Here is a 25,382-nt window from a genome sequence, read left to right on the forward strand (position 1 = left end):
AAGGTCCCGGAGGCTGAGGGTGTCCTGCACCGCTCTTCAAAGAGACCCTAGACAGCAGCTGTGCAGTCCGGCAAATCCCCCCCCCCCCCGCCCTCAGGCTGCAGCAGGAAGACCCTCTTGGCCTCAAGGATGGTCCTGCTGGGTCAGGGGCTGACCTGCTTGGCTGCCAAGGTCAGCGAGGAGCCGGGCAGCCTGGCCATTCGGCCGGCCATCTTTCCCTGCTCTGCGTCCCCTCCCCAGCAGCCGAGGCTCCGAGCGAGGAGCCCTCCACCACCACCACCATTGCTGCTGCAACGGCAGCTGCTCTTATCGGGGGGCCGCAGTGTTTATCATCCGCCGCAGAGTTCAGGGAGCCCAGGAGGAGGGTCAGGTGTGGGTCAGGGCGTGGTGCTGCCCGGCTGCTTATCAGCAGTGAAAAAGTGAATCCACCTGGTTTGTTTCTGGCTGTTAAGCACGGCAGGGTCAGCCAGCATAGCAGCAGGTCAGCCAGAGTTCACCATTCCTCGGGCCTCACTTATCAGCAGCCGAGAGTTCATCAACTTTTTCCACCTTGCAAGGAGCCATTTCCTGACGGGAGCTCGGCCCCTCCTCGCCCTGTCCCTGGGCCGGCAGGCCGGGCAGCTGTCTCCGCCACCGCCTCCCTCCCTGCCGGCTGGCATGTGCTGGCTCACGACGACAGCCACTCCCCGGGCGGGCAGCGCAGGGGAGCCAACGACAGCCCTTGTCAGCAGGGCTTCAGCTCTGGGCAATCTCCTCTGCCGGAGTCCCCAACAGAGCAGGCGTGGCGGGCGTGCTCCGGGCAAGTTGCGCCAACCGCTCAACCGGTCTGGGGCTGAGCAAAGGCCCCGTGCTCGGTGGCTCCAGAGAGGCACGCACCTGCCACGAGCAAGCACGGTGATGCTGGGCTTCCCCCAACAGGAAATGGCCCGGGCACCTCAGGGGCTTCGCAGGGCTGCCTGGAGGGGAGGGAACCGGCCCTTTAGGGCACAGGCCAATGAAGACAGGCCGGGATGGCTCTCAGGAGGGAAGAAGCTGCTTCCCTGGAGACCGGGATGCTTCGGGAGCTCTCGCCCGCCTGCCCAGCTGAGCCCCAAGAAGCAGATCCGGAGCCCAATCAGCAGCTGGACTGGGCTGGGGACTTTTGCAAGAAGGGAAGCTCCCTCTTCTGCTCCCTTTGGGGGGGGGGAAGATGCAAATAAGGAGGGGGGTCTTTTTGCAAAGGCTGGAGGGGCAGCTCTGTTTTCTCCCACCCAGCCCCATCTCTCTGCCTTTTCAGCACCCCCAATTCTGAGTCCCCCTCCTCTTCAGGGTCTCCTACTGGGCTCTCACCGGGATTCGAAAAGGCGATGTTGCTCCAGCTAAGTGGGCAGCTGGGGTTGCGGCCCCTCTCCCTGCCCAGCCCTGGCAATCGTCATCCTGCCCCCCCACGCCACCCCAGGTGGCAAAAATCCCATGCCCAGAAAAGCTCTCTGCACACACGGCGGGCACCACAGCGCCTCTTTCCCTGCTGCTGTTTGGATGCGGCAGGCAAGGGTCCCCTTTTCCTCCGTTTCCAGCATGGCTGTGCCGCATGTGCTGGGATGCACAAGCCGAAAGCCAGCTAGCTGCATCCCACTGAATCCAGCAGGCAAGCAGAGGTCTTCTGTTGTCAGCCCTGATTCCCACCTGCTGGGGGTCCCGCCATGCCCGAGGAAGGCAGCTCCACCAACTGGGATGTAGCCAGCAGCAGGTTAATTGCAACTCCTTGTCAAACTGCACAAACACACACACACAGAGCATACTGCACACACTACTTGGTTCAACTCCCAGTGACCTTACCTACTTGTTTTTTTCAGCATCTGGAGATTTCTGTCAGCAAAACCAAAAGGCCAGGCGGAGTTCAAGGTAAGAGTTCTCTGGAAGGAAAAGGCTGCCCGAACTTCAACGGCCTCTTTCCCACCAAAGACACCGCAGCTCTCCACAGGGCCAGCTGCAAGGTCTGCCTGCCCGCCCACCTGCTCTCTTGGGGGGGGGAGGGGGCGAGCAAAAGAAGCCCCTTGCCTGCTGGGACCCCCATTCCAGGGACAGATTCCTTGAGGGCCCTTGGGGATCTCCGAGCTGGGTGGTTTTCTTGCAGACATTTCATGACCCAAACTAAGTAAGACTGTCAGTCTGGCCAGTGTTTTCCTTGGCACGGATGATGTTAACCTAGTTTGGATAATGAAACATTTGCAAGGAAACCACCCAGCTCAGAGAGCGTCAAGGACCCCTCATTTCAACTCTAGACTGCAAACATTCTCCTTGCACCTGACCCCAGGTGTTTCCAGTCAGAAGAACCAGGACCCCCGAGCACACCGGCTGGCCTTCCCTGAGCTGTGCAGAGGCACAGGGGCCTTGGTCCGGTATTCACTCCTTAGAGGAGACCTGACTGGTGGGGGAAGCCCCCAGAGACACCTCAACCGTCTTCCATTTTCCAACAAAAGCCAACCACTCACAAGGACCTCATGGACACGGGTATCTGACCTGCCTCTCCTTCTATGCTGGGATGCACACACGTATTATGCCAAAAATAAAAATGCAGGAAACCCCAGGGCAGTGGGGCAATTAAGAAAGAGGGCCAGAAAGTTGCCCCCAGGCCTTATTTCCACACCTCCCTTCGCCCTTCCCTGCCCTCCCTCCCTCCTCTTGTTTACCAGTTGGATTTTAATCGCATTCACCACGCACATTTTAAAGGGTTGCAGGACTTCACTGGATGCCGTCAACTCTGCGGAGAGCCAGAGGTCCAGGGGACCCCGCTGTCCTTGCAGACAACCCCTCGCTAGGGATGGGCCTCACCAGAGGCCGTCAGGATGGTGTCAGATGAGCCAGGCTTGCGAGAAATGCCCCAGCAACACAAAAACTCTTTCCTGAGCCAGAACCAAAAGGAAAGACAAGCACTTTTCTGCTGCTGTGAGGAGAAAGGGACAAATTGGTTGCAGGAGGGCAAGAAGGCGGAAGGTCTACCCTCCGTCCTCTCTCTTTGAGCGTTCGGAAGAAGCCCCGGAGCGCCTCCATGGCCCGCTGGGGAAAGGAGGGAGCTGCACAGGGAGTCCTCGACTTACGACCACAACGGACCCCAAAATTTCTGTTGCTAAGGGAAAAGTTGCTAAGTGACTTTCGCCCCATTTTACGACCTTCCTTGCCACCGTTGTTAAACGAATCACTGCAGTTATTAAGTTATCAACGTGGCTGTTAAGTGAATTTAAGTGAATCTGGCTTTCCCCTTCACTTTGCTTGTCCGAAGGTTGCAAAAGCTGATGACCCCGGGAGGCCTCAACCGTTACAAATATGAGTCAGTTGCCAATTTTGATCACCTGACCCTAGGGATGCTGCGACGGTCACAAGCGTGAGAACTGATTATAAGTCACTTTTTTCATTGCCACTGTAACTTTGAATGGCCACTAAAATGGACTGTTGTAAGCCAAGGACTACCTGTATAAATTCCAATTTCCAGGCGCAAATGAACAACGTCCCAGCAGACTGGAACTGGACTGGGAGAGGGATCTGGAAGACTCGGGAGGCCCCAAAGCATGGGAGAAAGCAGAAGAAGACCTGTGGCCGGACCTTTATGTAGGGCAGTGTTTCCCAAACTTGACAATTTTAAGGCATGTGGACTTCAACTCCCAGAATTCCACAGCCAGCGTTGCTGGCTGTGGAATTCTGGGAGTTGAAGTCCACATGCCTTAAAATTGTCAAGTTTGGGAAACACTGATGTAGGGCAAGGTCCTCAAAGGGATTATTAACCACAGACTCGTAAGCAGTGATGGAAGAGACACGCCACAATTAGCAGGAGCCAAGCTGGGCTGGTCTCAAAACAAGTCTGCCTTTATCTTCTTTCCTGACAGACGCACTAAGTCAAATGTCCTCCATGGGAGTGCCACGGACATGGCGTACCTTGACCTCGGCAAAGTATGATATCCCCATGAACAAAATGTGAAAGGCAGACCTTGACTCCACCCAGAAAGGACTCCTGGGGGGAGGCTCCCTATCAGCTTGGAGAGAGGCCAGTCAAGCAGCGCACCACAATTCAGTGTTGTTATAAAGAAGCCAAAGGAAAGGGGCGCAGAGGGCAGGGATCAAATCTGCAGGTGAGGAGAAGCGAACTTTGGAAAAGAGGCACCGAGATACTTAACACCCAGAACAGAGAGTCAGAACATGCAGTTATAGCTGATTGGTCGGAGAGAGCTGGGTCTTGCGTGAGGCAACCTGCGCTCTGATTGGTTACTGTGGGTATAAGGGGGCGTTTCCCAGTTTTCCCGCCTTTTTTCCTTCTCTGTGTGCTCAGAGATTTACCTCAGGATGTTTCTGCTGTGTTGACTTACCTGACGATGCTGTTTGCCCAACTGCCTTGTTTGCTCTAAATATATTTATTTATGTAAAATGACAAGTTCGCCTCAGCGCCTCTGAACCCATTTGGACCCCGGCAGAGCAATTCCCTGACAGGATGTTCTAAAAAGATCAAGATGGATTTGAAGACTGGGATGAAATGAACAGGATGGAATTTAACAAGGAGAAATGTAGAAAGCGGCCTTAGAGTAGACCTCTCTGAGGGGGTATAAAGGAAAATTTAAATTAGAATGCATTACTGGTAGTCCTCAACTTAGAACATTTCGTTTCGTGACTGTTCGAAGTTACAACGGCACTGAAAAAATGGTTTATGGCCATTTTTCACACTTCTGACCATTGCAGCATCCCCAGGGTCACATGATCAAAATTCAGATGTTTAGCAACTGGTCCATACTTACAACAGTTCCAGTGTCCTGGGGTCACGTGATCCCCTTTTATGACCTTCTGACAAGCAAAGTCAAGGGGGAAGCTGGATTCACTTAACAACCTTGTCGCTAACTTAACAACTGCAGTGATTCACTTAACACCTTGCGGCCAAGAAAGGTCATGAAATGGGACAAAACTCACTTAACAAATGACTCAGCATGGTGTGTGTGTGTGTGTGTGTGTGTGTGTGTATTCTTAGGCCTTCTCTGTGGGGGCTACGGGCTTCTGGGGAGGGGGACCAAAGGCCGATTGCTCTTCCCCTTTCCCCAGGGCAGTGTCCTTGATCCTCCCAGAGTCTCTCTGTGTGGGCCTCGGATCCCACCCATCCACACTGCTGGAGAATACAGACACACACACAAACGTGTGTATGTGTGCCAGGCTGGCTGCTGTTCACCCAGTTCAGCCCCACCAGTAAAGCACGGCGGCCCTGAGGACTTCCAGCCTCTCGGCTCCAGAGCAGCCTGGCAGCACCAGCAGGTGAGTCCTTTCCAGACAGGTGCTGATCTGCTCCCCATTTCCTTTCTAGGCTTTCCAGGAGATCAGCCCAGGCGGTGTGTGTGTGTGTGTGTGTGTGTGAAGGAGGGTGAAGGAAATCCCTTTGCATTAGTCTGATCAACACAAGGGAACCGCTCCAATTTGGCAGCCTGGCACGGGTGGGGTGGGGGTGGGGGGGCTGGCGCTCATCCTAACCCTCCAAGGTACGTTCAGGTAGAAATTCTTGTTCCAGGAAGGGATCTCTTCTGCCCGGACTTGTTTCCCGGGGAGGCGAGGGGGGGGGCTAACTGCCCGGAGGGGATCTGGGCAGCCTTTCTTCTGTGCCCCCAAGTGGTGTTACGTCCAGGACTATCGGTGCAGAGTTAGCACAAGCTAAGAGAGGGACCCAGCCCTTCTCCTGGCACCTCGGCATCTCCTACCAACTCAAGAGTTACTACCCAAAGGAATCCTTGCTGCTCTGGGAATCTCGACGTGGCTTCCTCCCTTCCATCGTCTCCTGGCTGGCCTCTGACTGCCGGGCGGGGCGCCCTCCCCCTCCTGAGCTTTCCAGCACCCTCGGCCAGGAAAGACGAGGCAGCCCCCTCCCCGTCCCCTTTGGCTCTGCCAGGACCAGGCTTGGCTCCCCTGGGAAGGTCAGTTCGGACAGCCGGACAGCCTCGCCTTCCCTTCCTCAGTTATGGCCTCAGCCCAGCTGGGAGCCCCCCACCCCGGGTGAGTCCCAGACTGGGACCCACCACTGGACGGGACCTGGGAGTTGAGTTATAAAGGCTGGACGCCCTTGATCTAAGCGGGCTCCGGGGACCGAAATGCAGCTTCCCCTTCCAAGAGGGCGGCTGTGCTTTTCGCTTTCAGCTTTACTTCATTCTCGGCGTTTATTTTCTTGCCCGAGGACCTTTCGCTTGTGTCTTGCATTAAACCCCACCGAAGAGACAAAAGCATTTTACATTCTTCTTAACAAGTCCCCTTGCATTTATTATCCAATTACTCCCCCTTTGTCTCTTGTTCCCTCCCTGGGGCCAAAGGCAGCCTTTAAATCAGCAGCAGGTCTGAGGAATGTAAGAGGATCCCACAGGGGCTGGATGCAGAAGCCCCGGTCTCTGCGGGGAGCCAGCCGAGAGGCTTTGGGGCCACAGGGCACACATAGACAGACAGACAGACCACCAAGGCCCCTCCGGGGAGCCAAGACTGGTCCTGGCGGAGCCAAAGGGGATGAAGGTAGGACTAGCTCAGCACAGACCTTTTTCCACGGAGGTCCTCCGTCATCCAGCTCACGGATGATGCTTCTTTTTCCCAAAGGCAACTGGAAAAAGATTCCTCATTGCTAAACAGGCAGCTAAGCCACTGAATAATGAAGAACTGAAGAAGCTGCTTGGATGAGAAGCGAAACAGTTTCAAAGGAAAACAAAAGCCAAAGAAGTCCAGGTGCCTTTTGGAAAAAACTCCTTTGAGACATCTCTCCTGGCCGAGGGTGCGGGACCCTCAGGAGGGGGTGATGCCCCACCCTGCAAACCTGGGGGAGCCCCGGGCCGGAGGAAGCTGACCAGGGTCCCTGGTGGAAACAGCCATCAGCAGGAATATTATTTATTGTATTGATTTATTCCATTTCTGCTCCCCTCCATCTCACCAAAGTGACTCTGGGCAATTCACTACACTAGTGGCAGGAAAAGAGCTGGGGGTCCCTGTCGCCAGCCCTGGGGGGGAGGCGGGGGGGGAGAGTGACCTCTTGGCCTGGAGGCAAATTCAGGTGTCAGACGGGCCTCGTATGAGGCAAAAGAAGAAGGGACACCTGGAGAGCCGTTTTTAAGGTGCTGCTGCTTAAATGTTTTATTACAGATGGGTGGGTGGTTTTGAGCTGTAGCGTGCAAGGTGGATGGATCTCTGGCCCTGCGGGGCAGGGGAGGCTTTTCACATAGAGGCAGTCCTCGACCTACGACCACAGAGGAGCTCAACGTTTCCATGGCCAAGCAAGACAGCTGTTAAGTGAGTTCCCCCCCCCGTTTATGACGACCTCTCTTGCTACAACCGTTAAGGGGATCGCTTGATAAGCTGATCAGTTGATCAGTTAGAAGCAGTGTTCTTAAGGGATCCTGGCTCCCCCATTGACCGCTTGTCAGAAGGGGATCACATGACCCCGGGAACACGGCGACCGTCATAAATAGGAGTCAGGGACATGCAATTCTGGGAAAGAACCAGACCGGCGGTTTTAATTCAAAACGTGCGCCTGGAATTGGGGGGGGGCGGGTAATTTTTCAGGCCCACAACCGGAGACCCTCTGGCTGCGAGGCCACGTTGGACAGACAGACGGACAGAAAGGGAGTCCTGGGCACCCCCCCCCGTTCTCGTTCCCACAGCACCCCCTGCTGGGGGAAGACCGGGGAAAAAGGGCCACCTGGGCAAAACATCTGGCGGAAAAGCACATTCCGTCCCCGGCCGCTGAGCCCTGTCCCTACAAATAAAAGTTCAAAACGGAGTCAAGCTGCAGCTCTGAAGCTGTAAAACAGACTCGCTTCTTGAAACGGTGACGGGACCGTCTTCTCCAGGGTAGGGAAACGAGGTCTCATCAATCATAACTTTGGCCGGTTCCAGTGCCACTAAAATAGTTTTACAGCCACGATCTCTACAGATCCCTTTCCAAAACAGTGACTTGAAATGCATTTGAAGCTGAGCCTTCTTCTCGTGCCCCCAGCTGCCTCCCCCCCAATTCGGCCCTCTCTCTCCTAAAGATGCTGACCGAGGGACCTCCAGACATTTGGAGGGCACCAAACGGGGGAAACGACGTAGCTGGCAGCGAGGAGCGCCTGGCAATGGCGTCCCATTCCTTCGGGTGCATCAGCTGCCAAGACAAAGGTAACGCTGATCGCAGAAGGCCCTGGCTGACGATCTGCAGAGAGGCTGCCAGATTCAATCACCGGCGTCTCCTCCACGATGACACCGCCTCAAGTGGAGACAGACCCAAGAATAGAAAATTCTAGATTGCCCCAACAGCTCTCAAGGCTGCCGTCCAACCTGTCTTCCCTTGTGGGTTTCTAGAAAATGGCCCCAGTCATCCAGAGTAGAAAGGTCCTGCCTCCCCTTCAAGGAGGCACCTGGAATTGGAGAGGAAGAGAAGAAGGACCAGGGGTGACGTGAGAGCAGACTTCCAGGGGCTGCCCCAAAGAGGAAGAAGAGGGGCGAAGCACCTGAAGAAGGCAGGACAAGAAGCAACGGAGGGAGGCCAATCAAAGAGAGAAGCAACCTGGAACTCAGGAGGAAATTTCCTGACAGCGAGAACCATTTATCAGTGGAATGGCTTCCCTCCAGAAGCTGGGGGTGCTCCATCACTGGAGGTTCTCTCTGAGCCAGGGGTGTCAAACTGCCGGTCTGCAGGCCGGACGCGTCACCAAGAAACCGCGCCCACCCCGTTGCCGGCAATGGGGAAAAAGCTCCGATACACTGCGCGACGTCGCAAGCTTGACATGTCTGCTCTACGCGGTTTACAGACTCAGCCTCTTCTCCCCAACCATCTGGATCCTCATTTTACTGACCTCAGACGGACGGAAGGCTGAGGCAACCATGAGCCGGTCAGGATCGAACTGTGGGCAGTGGGCAGAGTCAGCCTGCAATGCTGCATTTTCACCACTGCGCCACCAGGGCTCGTGCTTGGTATAAACACAAGTTTAATTAAAAATGCAATGAACAATATATAAAAACCATAATTAAAAAACAATTAATTATTTAAAATGAAAACAAGAAAGAAACAAGCTCAAAGGGCAGACTTGAGGGGCCAGGAGGACTTGTTCTGTGGTCAGTTTTCTATCTTCCCAGGAGAAAGCTTGAGTCCTTCCACCGCTGGGATTTTCACTGTAATTTTCTGGGGAAAAACCCACCCCACCCCTCCCCAGTTATCCCATTCCTCCTCGGCTTTTTCCGAAGGGGAAAAGCTCTCCAGGAATCTGGTTAACTGACTAGACTTGACAGTTAATTGATGGCAACAAAACGGCTGCCTCTTCAAAAGCGGAATTAAGGCCGGCTTAATTCCACAGAAGCCGGGAAAAGTCACCGCTGAAAGGGTAAATCCAGCTGCCGGGCGGGGAGGCTTCCGCTGGGGGCACGGATCTCCACTGCCTGCCTTCTCCCCAGCAGCTGCAGTACCTGACCTCCTGCTTTGGGGGGGGGGGAAAGCTGGTCAGGAAGAAGGGAAGGTGGGGAGACACTTAGGCGGGGCGGGAGGGGTAGAAATGTGTGAAATGATAACACAGGCAGCCCTTGACATACAACCGCAATTCAGCCCAAAATTTGGTTGCAAAATGAGTCAGTGGCTAAGAGAGTTTTGCTCCATTTTACCATCTTTTTTGCTAGGGGAAACGCTGCCGTTGTTAAGTAATGACCCAGTTGTAAAATGAATCACTGCAGTTGTTGAGTTAGTCACACAGGATTCCAGCTCTGAGGTCCGAGCGGTCAAGCCAGGAAGCTGATCCGAAGGGAGACAGGCTGCCTTCTGGGCCAGCGTGGGAATCTCGCCAGGGCCCAGTGACTCCTCCAGTTCGTCTCCAGGGAAGGATGAGTGACGTCTCCAATTAGTTAAGGAGGGCAAGCGTCCCACTCTTCAAAAGAGGATTCTCAGATAGAAATTTTATAGAAAAGGTAGGTTCTCTGTCTGTCTGTCTGTCTTAAAGTTGCCAAGCTTGAGAAACACTGATGGCTCTCTCTCTCTCTCTCTCTCTCTCTCTCTCTCTCTCTCTCTCTCTCTCTCTCTCTCTCCCTCCCTCCCTCCCTCCCTCTCTCTCCCTCTCTCCCTCCCTCTCTCTCCCTCTCTCCCTCTCTCTCCCACCCTCTCTCTCTCTCCCTCTCTCCCTCCCTCTCTCTCTCTCCCTCCCTCTCTCTCTCCCTCTCTCTCTCTCTCTCTCTCTCTCTCTCCTCCCTCCCTCTCTCTCTCTCTCTCTCTCTCCTCCTCTCTCTCTCCCTCTCCTCTCTCCCTCTCTCCCTCCTCTCCTCTCTCTCTCTCTCTCTCTCTCTCTCTCCCTCCTCTCTCTCTCCCTCTCTCTCTCTCTCTCTCTCTCTTCCTCTCTCTCTCTCCCCCCCTCTCTCTCTCTCTCCCTCTCTCCCTCTCCCTCCCTCCCTCCCTCCCTCTCTTCTCCCAATCATCTGTCTGTCTGTCTGTCTACCATTATCATCTCTTTTTTGTATACCGCATCATCAATACAAAAACCACCTTCCCAACCTTTTCTCAACAAAGCCAACCCGGGCCGGTTATAAAACCAGCTGCGCCCGGACAGCAGAAGGTCAGCTTTCTCCGCCCTGCCTTGCAACGTCAGGCCACAAATGAAAACCTGATCTACGCATGCCACCCAAAAGCAGAGGATGATCTTGAGGTAGTGCAAACAAAGGAAGGAAGGAAGCAAAAGAGAGGCTTTCATCCAATAAATCAGGGGTCCCCAACCCACGGCCACGGCATGCCAGCAACCGGTCCGCACAAACAAGCAAAGCCCCATCGGTGGGATGCAGGCAGCACACAAAACCACGCACCCTCCCGTCCGCAGAAAAACCTCTCTCCATGGAACCGGTCCCTGGTGCCCAAAAGGTCGGAGACCTTTGCTCTAAAGGGGATTTCAGCTCCCTCCCCAGGGGGGACGGCAGCCCTGCTCAGGCCAAGAGAAAGAAGCCAGATTTCTGCTGGAGGAGCCTAAACCGAAGGCTGGGTAGGGAGAGTCCTCCGGCAGGAGAAGTCACCGTTGTGGAAATAATCAGAAACTGCCGTCCCAGGGCTGCAATATTTAGCCTATCTGCAAACTGGAATCTGTTACCCGGGTCCAACACAGCCCCATTTTACAGCAAGAGGGGGAACATGCTTAAAAAAAAAAAAAACTGAGGAGACGGGTGAAAAAAAAGACAGAAAATAAAATTACCAATGCACATTTTTCCTGTGGTTTCTCCTAGCTAAAGGAACGACATAATTTAACCCTTTGACTACTTTCCTGCTTGTTTTATAACTTGTGTGTTGCCGGGGTCACCTTACAGGGAGATGGGCAGCATAAAAATATGAATCAATCCATCAATCAATAATTGTAGAGGTCTTCCACCTGTGGCTAAGGTAGACAATTTTTTGAGGTTTCTGGAGGAAGCTTTCTGAAGTAATTTCAGATATTTTTGCCTTGCAATGGGGAGTGGAAGGCAACCTGTCCGACGGAGGTGATCACACCTAAAAATCTTTGACACACCCAACTGTGTCGGTATCCTGATATTCTGGAGAACTGAGATCAAAGGATAAAGACCCCGGGGGACAGTAATAGCCTGCCTCAGTTACCTGGAAGGACACATGGAAGTAATTTCACTTGTTGTCCATTGTTCAAGAGCGCAGAACTTAAATTTCAAGATTTAAGCATCTACCGGGGATGTTTTGATTTAAAATCCTGGGCCAGTGATGGCGAATCTTTTAGAGACCGAGTGCCCAAACTGCAACCCAAAACCCACTTATGTATCGTTGGGTGCCGGATGGGTATGGCCCATTGGCTGGGTGTGGCCCATTGGGTGGGCGTGGCTGCGGTGGTAACGGCAGGCTGGGTGGGACTAAAAAGTTCAATCAATTCCAACTTTGCAAGATCTTTTTTTTCCCCGCGAGAAGTTGAAATTGACTGATTGAACCTTTTTTTTTTTTTGCACACAGCAGCGGAGGCCTAAAGCAAAAAGGTTTTATAAAACCCAGCTGAAGACCTAGGACTGGAGTGACGGCGCGCGTGCCCACAGAGAGGGCTCTGAGTACCGCCTCTGGTACCCGTGCCATAGGTTCACCACCCTGGCTGACCAGGGTGCCCTAAACTTAAGGATTCTACTAATTGGGACCCAAGTTAATTTATGTATTTGTATCCTGCCTTTTATATTTTTACAAACCACTCAGGGTGGCAAACATATCCAACACAACTTCCTCCTCCTAATTTCCCAACAGCAACAACTCTGTGAGGTGGGTTGGGCTGACAAAGAGTTGGCTTTCGGGCCTAAGACGGAGTTGAATTCACCATCTCCAGCTTTTGAGCCCCCGTACCTTAGCCAGTAGACGTGGGTTCAACCTTAGCAACATGAAGACTTGTGGACTTCAACTCCCAGAATTCCCCAGCCACCTATAGGAATTGTGGGAGTCTTCACGTTGCCAAGGTTGGGCACCCTTTCATTAGAGCAAGTCAAGACTACACTTTTGACTCCTTCTCAAGTAGGAATTTCATGATGCTTTTACCTCACTAATTCAACTTAACAGTCAACAATCAAGTAGCCGAATAGGAAATCTAGTACCTTTTTTAGCAGACATGGAGCAAGTATTCTGAAATTCTACCCATTTTCAGCTGAGGGGATTGCTCCACAGCTTCCAAATAAGTTAGAGAAGTGGACCAGAAACATAGAGGGAAACGTCACAGAGACAAATACAACGTAGACGACCGATTAAATGGAGAGGACTGTCCAGGAAAGACACTGGAATGGTGGACAGCATTAGCTGAAGAAGAAGCAGCTTCCAAGTCATGGGAACTAACTGCGCCCATTGATTCTGTGTTCATGTTGGGTTTGTTAAACTGCATGAAAAAAAGCTGAACCTAATTCTGGACACCAAAGTTTGAGGGAGGTTAAGACCGAAGCATTCCCAGTTGCAATGTATGGCTGTGAAAATTGGACCATAAGAAAGGCTGAGCGCCAAAGAATGGAGGCCTTGGAACTCTGGTGCTGGAGAAGACTCCTGCGAGTCCCCTGGACTGCCAGGCAATCCAACCAGTAAGTCCTAGAGGAGATCAACCCCAACTGCTCTCTAGAAGGCCAGATCCTGAAGTTGAATCTCAAGTCCTTTGGCCACCTAATGAGAAAGAAGGACTCACTGGAGAAGAGCCTGATGCTGGGAAAGATGGAGGGCAAGAGAAGAAGGGGATGACAGAGAAGGAGGTGGCTGGATGGAGTCCCTTAAGCAGCAGGCATGAGCTTCAATGGACTCCAGGAGATGGTAGAGGACAGGAAGGCCTGGAGGAATGTGGTCCATGGGGTCACGATGGATCGGACATGACTTCACAACTAACACAACAACAAAGACCGAAGAAGGTTCTGGAACCCAGACACCAGACTAGGACAAAAATCTGATGAAAAGAGCTGGTGGGGACCAAGTACGTGTAAAATGGAGATGACGATGACGATGGCCATGATCATTTGACTTGAAGGGTCCAACCAAGAATGCCAGGTCTGACCACAACAGAGAACCCCTTGGAGCAGGTCAAGCATCTCTTGGGGACACTTTCAGACATTGAGGTAGGGTCTCATTTTTGGGACTCAGTCGTCATTTGGAGCGTCCGTCCAAATTCAGAGTAGGGCTTCTTCATTGCATGAAAAGATCAGGGCTCTTCATCTGGCTTTTCCAGGAAGCGCCACCCCTCCCTCCTGCACGGGGATGGTGCCCCTCTGGTTTTGAAGGGCCCCCTCCTTTAAACTCCTTGGCCGTGAAGGGGAAGGCGCGGGACGGAGGAATGGAAAGAGAAGGGAGCCGACCCACTCCGGGCAGGTTGAGGAAGGCTTGGGCCCCCCCTTCCCCACAGCCGATGGGGCACATTCAGCATGCACGCCCATGTCGGCCTTAGAAACCGGTGGCACTGCATCATCGTGGCAGCTGGGACAAAGCCGGGTGTCTTTCATTAACAAAGATGGTTTAAATGAGAAAGGGCATCAGTCATTGCATCTCGGCTTCATTCAGGCTTTCTCTCCTGCCCGATCCATCTGCGCTGCCAAGGGGTGACATAAGCCAGGCCCCTCTGCCTGGGACGCCCCACACGCAGACTGGCACAGCCTGCCTTCCCCACAAAGGCCTCCGCTGCTCCCATGGGAGTTTGCCAACCCCGGAGGCTGCCTATTCCCCACCCCGACAGCCAAGGTGTCCCTCCTGAACCGTGGGTGGAGCGTTCCTTCACGAAGAGGCCCTTTCTGGAGGGTGCGTGTGCGAGGAACGCCAGTCCCGCCAGACCCACCCCTTTCTCACCCACGCAACAGGAGGCAAAGTGTTTCCCCAAGCAACCTGGGCAGACAGAAGCCGAAGGGAGGAGGCCAACGGGCTTCTTCCGGCATCGTGGCAGAGCCCACCACCACTCAACGCATCCCGCCCGGGATCACCGGTCCTGGCGCTCAGCAGGCCACCCACTTCTGCTGGCTTCCTTCTGTCCTTGGCACAAGAAAGCCAACCCAGAAACGGTGGCCACCAACGTGAGGGCTACTGAGGGGAGGATGGCCGATAGGAAGAGGGGTCCCTGGCCTGGCGCCCCAGCCCTGCCCCACCTCCTCCCCCTCCCTTCCTCCCTGAAGACCTGATGGTCTTTAGTCACACATCTTAAAAGAAGCACAAAATGGAGCAACACAAAGGCCTACTTGTCTCAAGTCGATGAAGGCCAGCAGCAGCGTGTCCCCTTGGAACCCAGGCACCGGCCCGGATCTGGCAAACTCTGTGGGAAAGAAGAGGGGATGAAAAGCACTTTTAACTCACCATGGACAGGGAGATTGGCAGACGGATGACAGCGGAGACAACGGGGGCCGGGGGGGAGGAGCGCCCCACTTCTAAGGAGTCAGGTCCCCCTCCCCGCCTGCTTTTTGTTCACCCTTCAAAATTTGTGTCATCAAAACGCCATTAATTCCCCCGTCCTGACAGCGAGGAAACTGTACTAATTTGACCTGAAATTTATTCCCATGAGCCTCGCTGGGCTTTCGGAGTATTTGTTTTGTGAGCGGACAAACAATTGGCAAAGAAGAAAAGCATTTGGGAGATGGGAGGGAAATGGGGAGGGGGTCTCCGATGGAAAAACTTCTCCTCCCGACACAATCAAATCTTCAGCTGTGTGTGAAATCCTTTTCAGTTCCGAAAGCTATTTATATTTGGGGGCACTCAAGGAATTTTCTAATTTCATGCCTGTCACCGTGATCCAGGCCCATTTGTCAAAAATAAATAAACCAAGCTGCTCCATTAATTATGGTGCCGCAAAGGAGCCTCTCCAGCAGATATGATATCCTTGGACAAAGAATGGAAAATGTGAAGAACTTCCCTCCTTGTGGAGAATATCAATTATTCTGAAGGGGGCCAGTTTAGCGACAGCTGAGAAGAAGGAGCATGGAGGGAAGGTGGTCCCCAGGGAGAGGGAGGCTCGCCTCTCGGAGGCGGCTGTCTAAAGCAGTTGACCGGGGGATAGCGGTGCAAAGCAGCCCCCTTCCCCATCCTGTGCTGAGTAGGGGCTACGCAAGTTGTGGTCCAACTGGAATCCATGGAAGACGTTGGGGAAAGCTGGTTGGAACCAAACAACACAGAGGAGACGAAGGTGGGACCCAAGGTCTTCCTGAACTGGATGCTGAAGGGAAGCACCACCGTCTTCCTCCATCTTGTTTCAGCCAGTGGGATAAGCCAGAAGTGCTTTCTCCCGGAACTGCTCCCCCCCACCCCCCCACCCCCCAGTTGGCCAACAGGCCATCAGGAAAGCTCTGGTTTTACTGTCCAAATGAGTTGCTGGCCACATGATTCTCCAGCATCATCAAGTCAAGAGGCTGAAGAAATATACCAGTGTTTCCCAAACTTGATAATTTTAAGGCATATGGACTTCAACTCCCAGAATTCCACAGCCAGCATTGCTGGCTGTGGAATTCTGGGAGTTGAAGTCCACATGCCTTAAAATTGTCAAGTTTGGGAAACACTGAAATACACAAAGTTGGGTCAGGAGTTCCCTCGCCTTAAAAGACCCAGGTGGGCATCCTGGAGGCCAAGCGGGCAAGGCAACTTCGTTAAGAAGGGCCCACAGGACATGCCAGAGCAGAAGAAGAAGAATTCAGCTTCTTGCAGTCCCCTCAGGGTCTGACCATGATGGTCCCTTCGTGACAGAAGAGACGTTTGAGAAGCCCACCTTGAATTGTTTAGCCACTCCCTGAGAACCAGCTATGAATTTTCCATTATTGACATTTAAACTCCAGTCAACCTTTAACAGAGGACTAATATTCATTATTTGGCTGGGTAACTCTCTTCCTCCTAAAGGAGCTTCAAGAGACGCTGGAGGCGCCGAGTTCCAGTCCCATCTCAGGGACAAAGGCAGCTGGGTTACCTTGGCCCAGACACCTGCTCTCAGCCCTGGGAAGCAACCCCAGGACAGACCCAGCACTTGACCCCCAACGGCCGTGGCCACGCGGGAAATGTCTGTTTTGGAGGAAATCTACATGGTCGCCAGGAGTATCAGCCAAACTACAGCATCACAGAGTTGAAAGAGCCTCTGGACGTCTTCTGCTCCAGCTCCTGCTCAAAGATCTCATTCAGACAAAGGACTGTCCAGTCTCTTCTTCAAAAACCTCCAGGGATGGAGCACCCACAACTTCTGAAGGCAAATCGTTCTGCTGGTCGATCATTCTCACTGTCGGGAAATCCCTCCTTAAGTCTAAGCTGGATTTCTCTTTTAAAATCTTAAGAATCCTTAAAACTCTTTAGGAGGCCCGTCACGAGCCGTCCTTCCCTCCACAGCCAGATGTGCTGAGCGCCGATCCTAAATCACCTCTTGGCTGAACTTCCCCTGGACGGCTCTTTGGCGGGTGGCTTTATGACTTTCCCTGCAGCTTAATTGGGGGGCTCTTGTTTTGGAGCGCAGCTGCACTCTCAGGACTGTAACCGGAGGGAAGTTCCTTGACCGTGGCAGGCAAAACGACGTTACCATCCATCCATCCATCCCCAGATCGTCCTTAACGGTCTAATGACCAAATAATGAAGACGTTGCCCAAACGTCCCCGAGGTGCTTTTTCAAAAGGCAACTGGACTTCTTTCTTGGATTTTTTTTTTCTTAAAAAAATTTCGCTTCTCGTCCAAGGAACTTCTTCAGTTCTTCTTCAGTGAAGAAGCTTCTTGGATGAGAAATGAAACGTTTTCAAGGAAAAAAACCAGGAAAGGCCGGTTGCCTTTTGGAAAAAGCACCTTTGGCACAAGCGGGACCCTGGATGGCCGAGAATCTCCACAGATGTGTTGTCCAAACCTTGAACGTGGAGAATGACTCAGAGCAAGAAGGCTGCTTCATGGTACTTAGCCCCGTAACTGGAATAGTTCCTGCTAAGGCACAAAGTCCACCAAGTCTGGTGACCTTCCAGGCCACAATTAGGAAGGGTGATCAAAAACCAGCTCCCCTTCCCAGTTCCAGGATTGCCTATCTTCCTTTTCCTCCTCCTTCTTCCTCCCCTTCCTCTCTTCTTCTCTCTTGTCCCCCCCTCCTCCTCCTCTTCCTCTGTCCTATGCCTGTTCTTATTATATTGTTTCTTTTCTGTTTAGTGTCTTGTAAGCCTCCCAGCCTCACATGGCACCAAATGGAACAGAATAAATAAAAATACGATCCCATCTCCTCCTCCTCCTCCTAGAAAAACCATACAATTTATCTTAAGCAGGTCCATCCAGATTTATGCAATTAATTTATTTATATACTGATGTAATCTCCATGGACTCCTGGCAGTTTACATCAGCGAAAACAATAATAAACAAAATTAAAACTCTGAAAATACCAAACATTCATCAGACGAGGAACAGATGGAACCACTCAGCACCCCCCCCCAAATGGCTTCGGGCACGACCCCGTTTTTACGAGGGTCCAAAGGGCCTTCAGGTGGGCACCAGCCCAGCCTCGGAGGCAGCAGCCCCAAAGGCCCGGTAAGACCCAGTGCCTGCCTCTGCCGCCCTCATCTCCTCACCGTGGGAACCTGGGCGCCTGGATCCTACCCAGGGAGGGGTTAAAACTAGTGCCATTGGCCTTGGTGTATCCCCGAAGCCGTTATGAAAGAGCTTGATGTAGACACCTCATTAAAAAAAAGTGAAATACTGGAAAGTCAATGAGCAATTATGAAAAGGCTCCACGGTCAACAAGGCTTCTGTTCAAGAGATCAAGCACCGAATTCCATTTCAATTCACTTTTGTGGAGATTCTGAGATTTGAGGCCTTAAGATCATTTAGACCCCCTTTTTTATGACTTTGTACTTCTGATTTTGTTCCCTCGACCCCTGAAGTGGTAAAAGAGGAAGGAGGAAGAGAAGAGTTGAGTAGCACAGATAATCTTTCATGGGTGTGAAAGAAGAGTCTGTTGCGTTTCCTCTGCCTTGACATGGTCTAGGCCAGAGGTAGGCCACCTTGGCTCTTTTATGCCTGGTGGACTTCAACTCCCAGAATTCCTGAGCCAGCCATGCTGAGGGGAAAGGGAGAGGTTTCCAAGCTGAGCCAGGCTGGCTCAGGAATTCTGGGAGTTGAAGCCCGCGAGTCATAAAGCGGCCTAGGCCTAGGCCAGAGGTAGGCAACCTTGGCTCTTTTATGGCTTGTGGACTTCAACTCCCAGAATTCCTGAGCCAGCCATGCTGAGGGGAAAGGGAGAGGTTTCCAAGCTGAGCCATGCTGACTGAGGAATTCTGGGAATTGAAGTCCACACGTCATGAAGGGGCCATAGTTCCCCCATACTGGCTGAGGAATTCTGGGAGTTGAAGTCCACGAGCCATAAAAGAGCCAAGGTTGCCTACCCCTGGTCTATGGACTAATCCAGAACATTCTTCCCAGTTTGGGGCAGAATCAGGGATCCCCCTTGGAGCTGAACCTGGAGGAGGAAGTTGCCTCACAGATTCTCCATCTCTGAAACACTCCAGTCTAGGTTTGACTGATGGTCCACATGAGGAATTTCTGAGATCTTCCTAGAGCAGTTTGCAGACAGTGGCTACCTCTGCAACCCCCCCCCCCAGCCTTTTCAGGGGGTCCAAGGCTTCCCTTTCCCCTCGATGCTGATGCCTCCTGCCTTCACTGTCTACAGGGAAGAGAGGGCAGCAGCTTGTCAACGAGGAAGGCAGATTCAATTAACGACCGTGTTGCTAACTTAACAACGGCAGTGATTTCGCTTAACCAATGTGGCAAGAGAGCTCGTAAAATGGGGCAAAACCCACTTTGCAAATTTCTCACTTAGCAACACAAATTTGGGGCTCAATTGTGGTCGTAAGTCGAGAACTATCTGTACGTAAAAAAACTGCTGTGAATTCCAGTGCACTGTGAGGTAAAAGAAGGCAACTTTACGATTGGTGGACTTCAATTCCCAGAATCCCTCAGCCAGCTACGGGGAAAGAGGCATGAGAAGGTCAGGGTGTTTCTCCGACGTTTTCCTCCTCCGTCTCCAACCCAGGCTCACTCAACGAGCTAATTTGGGGGTCCCAAAGGTGCTTTTTCAAAAGGCCACTGAACTTTTCTTTGTTTTTTTCCTTGAAGAGGTTTCGCTTCTCATCCAAGAAGCTTCTTCAGTTCTTTGGTTCGGTTTGGTTCGGTTCGTCAGAACTGAAGAAGCTTCTTGGATGAGAAGCGAAACCTCTTCTTCAAGGAAAAAGAAAAAAGAAAAGTCGAGCCCAGTTGCCTTTTGGAATAAAAGCAGCTCTGGAACTGGATGACTGAGAACCTCCATAGACACAAATGTGGGGGTCTTTTGACATAATGTCCTCCCAGGCCACTCTGGTGAAGAGTTGGGAGGTGGAAATTATAACCTTTTGGGGGGGGGGGGCCCTAGGAATCACAGTGGCGACCTTCTAGGAAATTACTGCACTGAGCTGAAAAGGCAGGAGGGCCAATCCAGAAAGCTCTCCCTGATGCCAGCCTGTTCCTACTCTCTCAGTTCAACCTTTGCACCTGGCAGTTGTCTTAGGAGAGCATGACTTCTGACTCCCCAACCAGCTTCCTTCTAGAAGACTCTGTTGCCCATCTTCAGGCTAGTTATAGCCCAGGAGGAATCATAGCTCCCCTTCTGAAGGAGAGATTGACGGAGGAGCTGAACGGTCGGGAAGAAATAAAGAAATAAGCGCAGCCACTTTGCCGTATCCCAAGGCTTTCACCAAAATTCAGCCCTGGACTTGGAAGTTCCCCTGTTTTACATTTTGGAGTGTGTTAGAAGCCCTCTGGGAATTGTCCTTCTCCATTTCTCTGCTACCAGCTAATATTGGCCTCATCCGGTTATTGGGCTCCTCCCCAAGGCAAGCGGGTATAACTATATTATGTAAAAAAAGATGCTGAGACTCTAGAAAGAGTGCAGAGAAGAGCAATGAAGCGGATCAGCGGACTGGAGGCTAAAACATATGAAGAACGGCGGCTGGAATTGGGTATGTCTGGTTTAAGTAAAAGAAGGACCACAAGTGACAGGATAGCAGTCTTCCAATTTCAGAGGGGCTGCCCCAAAGAAGAGGGAGTCAAGCTATTCTTCAAAGCCCCTGAAGGCAGGACAAGAACAACAGATGGAAACTAGTCAAGGAGAAAACCAACCTAGAAATAAAGAGAAACTTCCTGACAGTGAGAACAATTCACCAGTGGAACCTCCAGCCTCCAGAAGTTGTAGGTGCTCCGTTACTGAAGGCTTTTAAGAAGAGACTGGACAGTCATTTGTCTCAAACGGTATAGGGTCTCCTGCTTGAGCAGAGGTTGGACTAGAAGATCTCCAAGATCCCTTCCTATCCTGTTATTATGTGTTGAGGACCCACCACCTCCAGCTCCAGACCCCGAGCGAGCGGCAGCCTTACGTTCGCACTCTGCCACGTCCAGGCTGAACTGCTGCAAGGCACCCAGGGACAGCTGTCGGACTTCGGCTTCCAGGAGCTGCTGCATCAGCGAGGTGGACAGGTGCTTGCAGGCGGACATGCAGGCGGTCTGCGCTACCTTGCCCTGGAAAGCAAAGAGAGAGGCCTCCAGGTGAGTCTCAGAGCAGGAGGAAGAGCCGGCAGCGCACCTGCGCCCGGCAGCCCCTTTTTCTCAGGCCACTTCCCCACACACCATTCGTCCCCCGTCTGCACCTCGTGCGTGTTCCCCAACTGAAACAACCCACCACAACGGGCCCCTCAGAACAGACGGGAAATAACACAAAACCAGCCTCAAGACTTAAAATTGCCGTGAGAAGGATAAAGACGTTCCTGTCAACCTGTTCCTTGAAAGGCTATAGAAGCTCTCTTTAAACGCAGCTCCCGTCTCAAGCCGTCTCCGTTAACAGCACTCAGAGAATTGGGGGACTTAAAAATTGGGGCACACAAGTCAGTGTCTCCAATCGCATTTGGATATTTCTGCCTTTACCTTGCTGCCTCTACATCAGTGATTCTCAACCTGTGGGTCGGGACCCCATTTGGGGTCGAACGACCATTTCACGGGGGTCGCCAAACAAGGCTGTCCGCCATTTTTTTCCCCTTTTCCTTAGCTGTGCTACTCCCTTCTATTGGCTTTTGAAAGCCAATAGGATAGACTCTCTTGAATAGAGTCTAATTCTATTGGCTTTCAAAAGCCAACAGGAATTGTCCAGGCTGTCTCTGCCCTGATGAGCCCACCAAAAGTCCCATTCTGCAAACGGTGCTGCACCAGTTGAGTAGTCCTCGACTTACGACCGGTTGAGTAGTCCTCGACTTACAACCGGTTGGGGGTCGTGGCATTAAAAAGGTTGAGAACCACTGCTCTACATTTTATGTGCTCCAGTCTCTACATTTACAGGCTCCTCTGCTAAGAGTCAGGACGATACACAAGAGCAACGGTGCCCCCGTGAAAGCTGCCTGCACTCCTTGTGTCCAAAGGGATCTGAAAATAGCCAAAATAATTCAAAAGCCCCGGAAGACAGAAAGACCGGTTGTCGGGAAGAGCCCCACCATGCAGGTCAAGGTCAGGCTGCAGTGGGTGCCGGCTGTGTGAAACTACAAGGGCACCGAAGTGACTTAGGATCGTTTTTCACACTTATGACCATTGCGGCCTCCCCATGGCCAAATGATCAAAAGTCAGACGCTTGGCAGCTCTCACATTTACGATGGTCGCAGCGTCCCAGGGGGGTCACGTCACCCCCTTCTGTGACCTTCTGACAAGCAAAGTTCATTTAATGCGTTACCAACTTAACAACTGCAGTGATTCATTTAACAACTGTTGCAAGAAAGGCTGTAAAATGGGGTCAAATTCATTTAACAACTGGGCTCGATTGTGGTCGTAAGCCGAGGACTGGCTTTTACTTCCATTTTCATAGTGTAAAGTCTGATGCAAGCCAGGTGGGAATCTCTCTCTCACACACACACTGAGTTGAAGTCCACAAGTCTTCAAGTTGTCAAGATTGGACACCTCTGATCTAAATGGAATCAAATCTTCCAAGATTCAGAACCATCTTCACTCCAAAAGGTGCTTTTTCTTTGAAGACGTTTCACTTCTCATCCCAGAAGCTTCTTCAGTTCTTCCTGAATGGTGGAGGGTGGAAGGATTTACACTCCTTGCAGTTCTCCGGCCCTTAGCCCTCTTCCTCTGAGAGTTGTTGAAGCCCCTTGGGGGTTTATCTGTGCCCTCGGGGTCACCTAAGTGGTGCAAATGGGTGTCAAATGGGTGTGGAACCCAGGTTAACCTTCAGGTGGTCTCAACGACTTTCAGAGAGAGTATTAACGACCAGAGGACTGCAAGGGATGTAAATCCTTCCATTCCCCACCATTCAGGCAGAACTGAAGAAGCTTCTTGGATGAGAAGCGAAACTTCTTCAAGGAAAAAAAACAAGGAAGTCCAGTTGCCTTTTGGAAAAGCGTGTTTAGGGCAACCAGGACCCTGGATGATGGAGAATCTCCACAGGTACTTTCATTCTGCCTTCAGAGTCCAGTCGCAGGTATTTTTGGAGGCGAGGAACCTGAGCGGAAGCCAGACAGTCTTGCCTGATCAGCTGAACTCTCCCTGTTGCTTGCTACAGATAAATCTTTCGGGATTAATTGTGAAGCCTTGGGGGAAATTATGGGGAGGGAGAGGCAGCTGCCAAGGAAAACTATCCAGGCTGAGAATCCAAAGAGAGAACACAGAAAGCAAGTGCAAGAGAGATAAAAAAAACTGGGTGAGGCTGATTACATTTCTACAAAAAAAAAGACGGGAATTCCTATTTTTCCTGTGGTTAAAAACAGCAGAGTGGAGAGAGAGAGAATAATGAGAATAGAAATAGAAAGAGTGCAGAGAAGAGCAACAAAGATGATTAGGGGACTGGAGGCTAAAACATATAAGGAACGGTTGCTGGAATTGGGGATGTCCAGTTTAATGAAGAGAAGGACGAGGGGGGACATGATAACAGTTCCAGTATCTCAGGGGCTGCCCCAAAAAAGAGGCAGTCAAGCTATTCTCCAAAGCCCCTGAAGGCAGGACAAGAAGCAACGGGTGGAAACTCACCAAGGAGAGAAGCAACCTAGAACTAAGGAGGAATTTCCTGACAGAACAATTAACCAGTGGAACCATCTGCCTCCAGAGGTTGTGAATGCTCCAATGCTGGAAGTCTTTAAGAAGAGACTGGACAGCCATTTGTCCGAAATGGTATGGGGTTTGCTACCTGAGCAGGGGGTTGGACTAGATGACCTCCAAGGTCCTTTCCAACTTTACAATTATTATTATTATTACTATTGCTATTACTACTACTACTACTACTATTATTATTATTATTATTATTAGAATTAGAATTGGAACGAGAACGAGAACAAGGAACGGTCAAGTCTACTGAAGCCAGAACTGGAGGCTAGAGCTACGAAGGAGAAGGAAGATGGCCAGACCCCGGAGAATGACCTTGGGAGTGTCCTGTGAAAGATGGAGAGTCCAGAGCTTCCATTGGGAGCTCACTTTCACTTAGAAAACCTGCCTTTCAAGGGAGCAGCCATGTTGGTATTCATGCGGTTAAAAAGCCCAAAGCCATCGTCATCACCAAAACGCTGGGGGCCCTCAGTCCACCTCTTCAGGTCTACGGGTCGAAATCTTGAGAATACGAGGCTTCCGGTTTCTGCAGCCCAAACGACACAAAGGCCAGCTGATCTACTATCCTAGGAATGAGGTCAGCTGGAAGCTTCCAAGACAGGAGCGGCTCCCAAAGGCGGAATCGTGAATCAAAAAGATGCTGAAACGGTCGAAAGAGCGCAACTAAGGAGAAATTGGCTGACGGGGAAAACAATGAACCAGCGTAACATCTCGCCTCCCGAAGTTGTAGTTGCTCCAGTGCTGACGGTTTTTAAGAAGAGAGTGGACAGCCATTTGTCTGAAATGCTTTAGGATCTCCTGCTGTTGGACTAGGAAACCTCCAGGGTCTTTTCCTACTCTTCTGTGGTTCTGTTATTCAGTCTTCCCTGCAGCAGCACAAAACCCCTCAGCTCCCTTTCTTACTTCACTCCCAGTTTCCCAGGATGGTCAACACTCAAGGTCCCAGTTCAGCGATTCCCAAGGGTCCGCTTCTCTCTCTGATGGACCCAGCAAGAGGCCCCCAGAAAGGAGAATTTAGGCTTTCTTCTGAGAAGGTGCCTTGCTGGCCGTCCGGCGGAGAAGGCCAAAGGCGGCATGAGGGGGGCAACAGCGACTTAAGCAAAAGGCTGAAGCTGCAGTCTGCGGTGTGTTTGGGAAGACCCTTCAACAAACAGGAGTATCTTGATTGGAAAATACATGCAGAGCAAAAGGGGGCTGTGACCAGAGGTCTGGCCTGCCAAACCACATACACACACACACCACACACAGCCTGGTGCTCCTCTAGACAAGGCCATCTTCACATCCCCCACGTGAAGTTCTGGACCACAGCAGGCCCCGTTTTCTTGGGAAAAGGGTCACAAAATGTAGTTGAGGCTTCCAACTGTGGAACAAGGCACACCACTGCTGTTCTGGAATCCAAGCCTTTGAAGTCTATTTTTAATGCTAATGAAGCCCTGGGGCCAAAAACAACCCCCCTTTTCATTATCCTTCCAGCTTACAATGTTTTGGATGAAGGAAAGTTTCTCCTCTTTGCCAGGTAAAATTAGTGCTTTATTCTAAATAGACATAATGCCTTCTCATCCCCAAAAGCCGGGCAGGATAATAAAGGGAGCAATTTCAAAAGGAGAAAAGAAAACCACAATTCTTTATTCTACTCTAGTGAGAGGAATCAACAGAAGGACTGAATAATCCAGGAAAGGGCTGCACAAGGCTGATCTGGCACCCCCCAAAAATAAAAGAGAGAGAACTCCTGAAATTCAGGACACGTTTGGACAAGACTTGCAATCCGCGCTGGAGGAGAAATTCTTCAGGGTGCCATCACCACCAGAGAGGTCCACCAAATGCTGGTCCCTCATTCTGTTCACCGACTACAACATTTGTGATGTATATCATA

The 25,382-nt window shown here is 51.7% G+C and overlaps 1 protein-coding gene across 3 annotated transcripts in view; it reads right to left on the reverse strand.

The window, feature by feature from the left end:
* EXOC6B (exocyst complex component 6B) overlaps positions 1-25,382 on the reverse strand; it is a 168,123-nt gene that overhangs the window by 34,534 nt on the left and 108,207 nt on the right. For all 3 annotated transcript variants that reach the window (XM_039333912.1, XM_039333910.1, XM_039333911.1), the window contains 2 exons: positions 20,806-20,947; positions 14,647-14,720 (listed from right to left, as the gene is read on the reverse strand). In XM_039333912.1, the coding sequence (XP_039189846.1) occupies positions 14,647-14,720; positions 20,806-20,947 (216 nt within the window). The remainder of the gene's footprint in view (positions 1-14,646; positions 14,721-20,805; positions 20,948-25,382) is intronic.

Source organism: Crotalus tigris, unplaced genomic scaffold (genome assembly GCF_016545835.1).
Source record: "Crotalus tigris isolate CLP2741 ecotype Arizona unplaced genomic scaffold, ASM1654583v1 scf7180000024513.1755786, whole genome shotgun sequence".
Classification (NCBI taxonomy): domain Eukaryota; kingdom Metazoa; phylum Chordata; class Lepidosauria; order Squamata; family Viperidae; genus Crotalus; species Crotalus tigris.